This window comes from Solea solea, chromosome 10, assembly GCF_958295425.1.
Source record: "Solea solea chromosome 10, fSolSol10.1, whole genome shotgun sequence".
Classification (NCBI taxonomy): domain Eukaryota; kingdom Metazoa; phylum Chordata; class Actinopteri; order Pleuronectiformes; family Soleidae; genus Solea; species Solea solea.
The window spans coordinates 1,027,401-1,036,269 of NC_081143.1; the positions used below are offsets into that span (position 1 = coordinate 1,027,401).

Consider the following 8,869-nt stretch of genomic DNA (forward strand, 5'->3'; position numbering starts at 1 on the left):
TTTTGCATAATTATCAGGATAATTAATAACCCTTTAAATGCCAGTTTGATTACACCATGCTAATATTAATTTTATGAAAAAAAAAAACACAAAAATATGGGTTATATGGAAAGTAGTCATGACAGGTAAATAACAGTGACATATAGTAATTAAACTGGCATTTAAAGGGTTACAATTCTCCAAATGATTGAATGTTTGGTAGTTATGAGCACGGCTGAAGTTGTTTCAGATATTTTTGCAGAAAAAAAATCTGCATTTTTAAAACAGTTTTCGGACATTGTGGACATTGTTGTCCTCTAGAGACTTAAGAGGGTATTATATTAAACTGAGAATTTCAACTGTTTTTTAGTAAACTAGTGCAATGATCGGTTGTCGACGCGTACTGTCTACAAACGTCATCGACAATCGCCGGATACTGCGACAGCCGGGTCCTTCTTGTTTCCGCAGCAGCCCGTGGCTCTGGAACCTTCTGACCGGCACCGGCTGTATCCACCAGAATCCGACTCCATCCGCAGCCGAAACGTGGTCTTTCAGCACCGTGGTCCATCAGTCCCGACCTGAAGACCCTGCCCGACATTTCTAATTTTTTGTAACGTCGCGATGCCCGAAGCGATGGCGGTACCGAGAGCCTTAAGCGGAGGCAGATACAAAGGAGGGGCGTATGTGGACCGCGACAAGCCGGCCCAGATTCGGTTCAGTAACATCTCCGCCGCTAAAGGTGGGTTGAAAATGCTAACTAGTGATATTTTTTAATGTTAAATCTAAGTTATTAACAGCTCGTTAATCTCACTCTCCAGTCCAGAATTCATATCCCCGGGCTGCACAGGGCACAATCCGCCCTGCGCGATACCTCATTCTGAAAAGTGCCAATTTAGCATCCTCAACCCTGGTTAAATCTACTCAATGTAGTTTGTGTAGAATATTATCTTCTTACTACAATTAACAAATCGGCGACATCTATTCGGCGAAACAAAAACTTCTGTCCCTTTTACAGATGTTTGATGTAAAGCTTAGTTTTGCTTCCTCTTAAGCCTCTGCACCTAGCTTAAATTAGCATGGCGGCATGAGACGACAATTTTCCGGATTTTGGACTGGATTTTTGGTTTGGGGCTGTCTCCTGCCTAATACATTTAACATCACATCGTGTCGCATTATTTTCAGGCCAAAGGCTGTTGATGCAAATGACAGAAGATCCATGATGATAACACTATCAGAAGCAGAATCAGATGCTTTATATTATTGCACCTGCTTTATGTACAGTTTAAAGTCATTTTGAATTCATACATCTCCCTGGAAGTAAAACACTGCAAAATCCAGTGATTAAGATGTTTTTTTTTTAATGTTAAATCTACGGTATTAAAAGCTCATTAATCTCACTCCAGTCCATCGGTCATATCTCTGGGCTGGGCAGGGCACAACAAGTCGATATCTGTTCGGCAAAACAAAAGATCCACTCACTTTCCAGAAAATTCTGTCAAATCTGGATTATCTTCCCCTTAATCCCTCTGTACCTAGTTTAAATTCACAGGCAGCGTGAGACGACAATTTAGCAGATTTTGGACTGGAGTTTGGTTTGGGGCTGTCTCTCCTGCCTTGTAATTTAACATCTCCTCGTGTTGCATTATTATCTTACGCTAGAATTTTCCATCGACCAGTTTTAAGTGATTTTCCTGGAAAAAATGTTTTTCCAAAGTGAAACATTAAGAAAGAATTGAATTGCAATGAAAACAGAATTAATGGAAGAAATGACACGGTGTGGAAATCTAGTATTTGAAACTCTATTCCAGGGCTGCATTTTCATTATGTTGATTCATTGATTAGTTGTTTGGTCCATAAAATATTGAAAAGTATTGATCAGTGTTTGAATCGGCACAAAAGAAACCAGAAAATATTCACATTTTAGAAGCTGGAAAAACTGTTTAATTATTTGAAAAAAAACACTAAAAGTGACTAATTGATGATCAAAATGACCACCAATGCATTTAGTCATGGCTTAATAATCATCTTATCAGGTAATCTTTGCAGCCCTTAATGTAATAATGATACAAAACGTTGATATTGGTTGCAACAATTAAGAATTAACTTCTTGAATGTGAGTATTTTCTTGGTTTTTTTGCTCCATGTAACAAAAATCATCAAAACTGAATCTTTTTGGTTTGAGAACATAATTTCCTTGTGTTTTGGACCAAACAACTCATCGATTTAAACGAGAAAATAATCATTATCACAATTATTTGTGGTCCGGACGTTACAGGCAGATTCCCCTCTGACAAAGGCGCTCTCTTTGTGTTCTGTCATGTGAGAGCGTAACAAACTGAGGAACAGAAACGTGGAACGCTCCCCTTCATATGTTCACTCCTGCTGCTGCGTTCAGGACCGTGATCGGGAAGCGTTCGCATAAACACACCATTATCACACCATAATCATTCATCTGTATATCAGATGTAAATATATATACGTTTTCTTAATCGCACTTAAATAAAAACTTAAAACAGCAGCGTATTCAACTACTGTTTTAGCTATTTGTCATATCAACACAATAGCAGCCGTTATCGTGCCGAGTGTAGATTGTCATCATTGGCTCAGTGGACTTTTTACCGGGTTTGTCACTAATGCCTGTTTTTGTTGTTGTGGCAGCTGTTGCAGACGCCATCAGAACCAGCCTGGGACCCAAAGGAATGGACAAGATGGTGAGTAAACCAGCTTTGACCTCCAGTGACCTCTTACCCACTTCCTTTGCTCGTAACTCTCGTGTCTGATCAGAAGCCGTTGTCACGTTTGTTTGTTTGTCAGATCCAGGATGAGAAAGGCGACGTGACCATTACCAACGACGGCGCCACCATCCTGAAGCAGATGCAGGTTCTCCACCCTGCTGCCAAAATGGTATGTTCCACAGGCACTTTAGGTGCTTTCTAATGTGGTTCATGAACCTGTCGTACACACAATGTGATTACATATTAAAACCTTAATGTGGTTTCATCACTGATGTTTCAGCTGGTGGAACTTTCTAAGGCCCAGGACATCGAGGCCGGAGACGGCACCACGTCTGTGGTGGTGATCGCCGGAGCTCTGCTGGATGCCTGCTACAAACTGCTGCTCAAAGGTCAGAGGTCAACTCTTCTGAAAGAAAAAACAATTATGGAATTTATTTTACAATATTTCACCCATAATGGAAAATAAATGAATATGGTGGAGGCAAGTTGGAAAATTTAATTTTGTGTCGTTTTCAAAACCACTCAATCTCCCACACCAAAGTCCACAGAGAAAATCAGTGATTTTAACATCACACACACACAGAAGTTGTTGATCTAATTTCTAATGTCCTATTTTGTAAATTCGGCATTTGAAATCCTTCATTTACATTTACTTCAGTGACACAAAGTGACCACACGAGGTAGCAGAGGACCAGCAGCTCCTGTGTCCCTGCAGCTAAAATCACTGGTTTTCTCTCTGGACTTTAGTGTGGGAGAGTGAGTGGTTTACAAACTTTAGTTTCCTGTTGAAGTCTGTGTCACTGAGATAAAGTCATGAGCATGTTAAGATATCATAGACTTAAACTGAGGATATTTGAGTCTTTTGTCTCAAAAACTGAATATTTTTGATAAAATAAAAATGTATTTTTTTTAATAACAAACATAATGTCATTTATGTTGTTGGTGTTAACGCGTGTTCTCGTGGCTCAGGAATCCACCCCACCACCATCTCCGAGTCCTTCCAGAAGGCGGTGGACAAAGGCGTGGAGGTGCTGACGGCCATGAGCCGCCCGGTGCAGCTGAGCGACCGCGAGACGCTGCTCAACAGCGCCACCACGTCGCTGTGCTCCAAGGTGGTGTCGCAGTACTCCAGCCTGCTGGCGCCGATGAGCGTGGACGCCGTCATGAGAGTCATCGACCCGTCCACTGCCACCCGCGTCGACCTGCAGGACATCAAGATCATCAAGAAGCTCGGGTGAGTTTCAGCTCCTCTGCTGTCTTTGCTTTAATCTGCTGCTCGTCGCGTCTCGTGACAGATTTCCCTCTGACCAAGGCGCTCTCTCTGTGGTTTGTCATGTGAGAGCGTAACAATCGGAGGAACAGTAAAGTGGAGCGCCTCCCCCATACGTTCACTCCTGCTGCTGCGTTCAGGATCGTGATCGGGAAGCGTTCGCACAAACACAAGTTTCAATTTATCGATTTCTCAGCTTCTTTAAATGTGAATATTTTCTGCTTTCTTTGCCGAGTCTTTGGTCAACATATCATACATCCCATACATCTTAAGTGAAGTATTATTTATTTCATTAACAGTCAGAAAATAACATTGAAAATGGAGCATTCAGTAAATGTAACCTTTGTCGTCTTCACTGTCCTTGTCCTGTTATTTTACTTCAATAACAATAACTAGGACTGCACGCAGTCATGATGGGGCCCTCACGTCTCCCCAGTCAGGGAGTGCAGCAGTTCCCTGACCTCACTTTTGAATCCAAAAAACCTTTCCACAACTTTTCGTCTTTGTGTCTAACTCATTCACGTAGGGTGCAAATGTTACTGTGGACCTTTTGTTCGTCTTGGTCGGTAACATCTTCACGCAGAGTTTTGGGAAATTCGGTGGAACTCAATTTTGCCTCTGTTTTCACCTAAGGGGGCGCTGTAGATCCCTCGAGCAACGCACGGGTCTAGGAACTATGACCCGGGCCCTAATAAATCACCCTGTAACTCTTATTTGCAGCGGAACCATCGATGACTGTGAGATGGTGGATGGCCTGGTTCTGACCCAGAAGGTGGCCACCAGTGTGACCCGCGTCGAAAAGGCCAAGATCGGCCTCATCCAGTTCTGCCTGTCCCCGCCCAAAACTGACGTGAGTCACATGACCTGAGAATCCTCCTCCAAGCTTTCAGAGCCTGGTAACGCTGAGTCATTCTCTCCGTACTGACCCACAGATGGACAACCAGATCGTGGTGTCGGACTACGCTCAGATGGACCGCGTTCTCCGCGAGGAACGCGCCTACATCCTCAACCTGGTGAAGCAGATTAAGAAGGCCGGCTGCAACCTGCTGCTCATCCAGAAGTCCATCCTCAGGTAGGTGAAGGTCCTGGTGTGGTACGTGTGAGCCGTGGACATCAGTTTGACACTGACGACAAAAACCCGTCCTGTGACACAGAGACGCCCTGAGTGACCTCGCCCTGCACTTCCTCAACAAAATGAAGATCATGGTGGTGAAAGAGATCGAGAGAGAGGACATCGAGTTCATCTGCAAGGTGAGCGAGCGTCCGACACTCCACTCGACCACTTCTCCCTCTCCTATCACGGCTTGTTATAGGGTTGGTTCAGGTTTCAATATTTTAGCCACTAAATGATGTCTTTAAGAACACGTTCACGTCTTTATCTCACTGTTGTTGGACAGGAAACTGAAGTTTGTAACGCACTCACTCTCCCGCACCAAACCCCACAGAGAAAATCACTGATTTTAACATCACATACACACACAGGAGTTATTGATCCACTGCTGCCTCCATCACTAAGTTCAAATGTCTTATTTTGCGTCAGATTGACGTCAGTGACACAAAGTGTCCACACGAGGCAGCAGAGGACCAGCAGCTAAAATCACTGTTTTTCTCTCTGGACTTTGGTGTGGGAGAGTGATTTCTCCCTCCCCAGAACGTTTGGCTACATCATCACGATAGCGTCACAGGTTCTCGTATAATTCTGCTAAAGGGTTCTCACAGGGTCCTTGAAACCCTTGAAAGTTTTTGAAAATCAGCCCGAAATAGACATGGGTCATTGAAAGAGAAGTTCAGTTGATGTTTCGGTGAATGTCTCCCTCGTATGTTTTGACGCCACCACCGACAAACGTGGACTCATAATTACTCGTGGTGTTGTGGACACTGACCTGTCTCTCTCTCTGCTGTTGACCTGAGATTTCGTGCAGAACAATGAGCGAGTAAAGTTAAAACAAGAGTGAGAGAAAATGACGACGTGATGTTTGGGAAATGAAAATTCCAACATGTGTCTCACCAAAGACTGACTTTGACCAAGATGCCGAGGCGATCACAGAGCACGCTGCAAATCAATAAAAGTGGACGCTGTCATGGACGAAGACGAGCTCCTGTCTCACACACTCTAGTCCATGAATTTGAGGGAGTTGGTCCTGGAAAGTCCCTGAAAGGTCCTTGAATTAGTTTTCAACCAAAGTGTGCCAGACAAGTGATCGAAATAAAATGGCGTGTGTGTCGTCTTGTCTTCTTCAGACCATCGGCACCAAACCCATCGCCCACATCGACCACTTCACCCCGGAGATGCTCGGCTCAGCAGAGCTGGCGGAGGAGGTCCACCTGGACGGATCCGGAAAACTGATCAAGGTAAACGTTGTATTGAGCCTCCAGATTTGTATAAAAATACAGTTTGACGTCACAGACGCGTTGATACGCTGTCTGTGTGGAGGTTCCCATGTAAGTGGAGCGCAGCGTGAAACTGCTGGTGCTGTCGTCCACAGATCACAGGCTGCACGACTCCCGGGAAAACGGTGAGCATCGTGGTCCGAGGCTCCAACAAGCTGGTGATCGAGGAGGCGGAGCGTTCGATTCACGACGCGCTGTGTGTCATCCGCTGTCTCGTCAAGAAGAGGTGAGTCACTTCTGTGATGGATGATTTCCCTCTGACCAAAGGCGCTCGCTCTGTGGTTCGTCATGTGAGAGCGTAACAATCGGAGGAACACGAACGTGGAGCGCTCCCCTTCATACGTTCACTCTGCTGCCGTCAGGATCGTGATCGGGGAGCGTTCACACAAACACTTTAATACGATTATTAATCAATGACCAACTATTTTGATAATTGATAAAGCAGTTTGATTTTGCAGCTTCTTAAACGTGAATATTAACAAAAATCTTTAAAACTCAATAATTTGTAGTTTGTGGACAAAAACAAGACGTTTGAGAACATCGTTCATTTATGAATCCATCGATTATTCCAGAGAATAATACGAATGAGGCCTAAATCACCAAGACTGTATGTTGACAATATTCAAATCATAACTGATTTGGAGTGATTTTTTTATTTTTTAGGGATGTTGAAGAAACTCGTGTGTAGAGGCTGCAACATAATCAGAAAATGTTGAAGGATGTTCTCAAACCTGTAAATGATGATATTCTCCAGTGTTTTATTTTGTCCACAAACACCTCAACTGAACTTTCCTGAGTTTTCCTTCTGTTACATAATCACTTTTTTCTTTAACATAATCTTCATGTCCGTCAGGGCCCTGATTGCCGGCGGCGGCGCCGGAGAGATCGAGCTGGCTGTGCGTCTGGCAGAGTACTCTCGTACACTGGGTGGCATGGAGGCCTACTGTGTGCGGGCGTACGCCGACGCTCTGGAGGTGATTCCCTCCACGCTGGCCGAGAACGCCGGCCTGAGCCCCATCTCCACTGTGACGGAGCTCCGCAACAGGCACGCGCAGGGTGACAAGATGGCCGGCATCAACGTCCGCAAGGTGGGTCTGACGCTGCGACGCCTCTGTCTGCGCAGCTCTGACTAATCTGTCTGCGTCGCTCTGACAATATGACGGCTCTGTCTGTGCCGCTTTGACGCTGCGACGGCTCTGTCTGCGCCGCTCTGACGCTCAAGAACAAAGAAATGACTTAGAAGAGAAGATTTAGACATCTTAGTTTATTTTTAAGCAGACATGATTGGTTTCAGCCTCTTTTCTGTCTCCATATCTTAAACCAGGAGCGTCTTGATGCATGATTTTAGCCACTAAACAAAGACTCGGCTAATAAAATCTGTGTTATTTTTCGTGTCTTTATCTCACTGTGAGACAGACTTTTCCAACAGGAAACTGAAGTTTGTGAACCACTCACTCTCCCACACCAAAGTCCAGAGAGAAAATCAGTGATTTTAGCTGGCGGGGACACTCACCTCCATCACTAAGTTCTAATGACTGATTTTGTCAGTTCGACTTTACTTCAGTGACACAAAGTGACCACACGAGGCAGCAGAGGCTAAAATCACTGATTTTCTCCATGAGGTTTGGTGTGGAGAGATTTTTCCAGAGTTTGCTGTTCGAGGTTAAAGCGTCTTTGTCATGTGCAGGCAAAAGGGGGTGGAGCTTGTGTTGAGAATGCAGGTGGACAGAAAGTAAACAGGAAAGTATTCAGTCAGTGGGTGTTGATTTGTGGTGTGTGTGCTGTGACAGGGCGGCATCTCCAACATCCTGGAGGAGCTGGTGGTGCAGCCTCTGCTGGTGTCCATCAGCGCTCTGACCCTGGCCACAGAGACCGTCCGTAGCATCCTCAAGATCGACGACTTGGTAAGAAATCCACGTCACTGACGTCGACACGGAGGGTTTTTTTATCGGGAATTTATAAAATTATAATAAATGTTTGTTTGTCCTGTTGCAGGTAAACACTCGATAAAGTGACACCATGAAGCCTGTGCCCGCTGTGAGGGATCAGAGGATTCTGTCCAGTGCAGATCATCCGCTGTAGTTTGTTACGTTGCATAATTTAATAATAAAACAAAGGCTTGTTTGTTTTTTTCTGTTCACTCACCTGTTCACCTGTGTTTATTTTTATCACCTGGTTTCTAATAAAACACAATCACACATAACTTTCTATTAGATTTTCTGATCCAAACGTTAAAATAGAAATGCATCTCATTTTTCCTGAAAAATGTTTATAATCTTATTTATATGAATATTTAATTATGTTTAATCTTTTTTTTTTATCTAATTCAATGAGAAAACCCTTACCTTACCATTACCTTACCCTCTAAATGAAAATCTATTTCTTTACAATGACATCAATGTGAATTCAGGGAACTCGACTTCAAATGAGAGGAAAGTGTCAGGTGACAGTGAATCAGGCTATAATTTATTTATTTATTTATTTATTATTATTA

General features: G+C 43.8%; 1 protein-coding gene across 1 annotated transcript; it reads left to right on the plus strand.

The window, feature by feature from the left end:
• Window positions 1-417: 417 nt before the first annotated feature.
• On the plus strand, window positions 418-8,515 carry cct4 (chaperonin containing TCP1, subunit 4 (delta)). Its single transcript, XM_058640036.1, has 13 exons — window positions 418-718; window positions 2,638-2,690; window positions 2,794-2,883; window positions 2,995-3,103; window positions 3,684-3,948; window positions 4,705-4,834; window positions 4,917-5,056; window positions 5,139-5,235; window positions 6,226-6,336; window positions 6,471-6,601; window positions 7,229-7,463; window positions 8,166-8,279; window positions 8,371-8,515. The coding sequence occupies exons 1-13, from the start codon at window positions 601-603 to the stop codon at window positions 8,383-8,385; spliced, it is 1,608 nt and encodes a 535-aa protein (XP_058496019.1). The 5' UTR covers window positions 418-600; the 3' UTR covers window positions 8,386-8,515.
• Window positions 8,516-8,869: the final 354 nt, after the last annotated feature.

Coding starts and splice junctions, on each gene's coding strand:
- cct4 (XM_058640036.1), top strand. CDS start 601: ATGCCCGAAGCGATGGCGGTACCGAGAGCCTTAAGCGGAGGCAGATAC. Junction 3,104..3,683: donor CTACAAACTGCTGCTCAAAG/GTCAGAGGTCAA, acceptor CTCGTGGCTCAG/GAATCCACCCCACCACCATC. Junction 7,464..8,165: donor CCGGCATCAACGTCCGCAAG/GTGGGTCTGACG, acceptor GTGCTGTGACAG/GGCGGCATCTCCAACATCCT.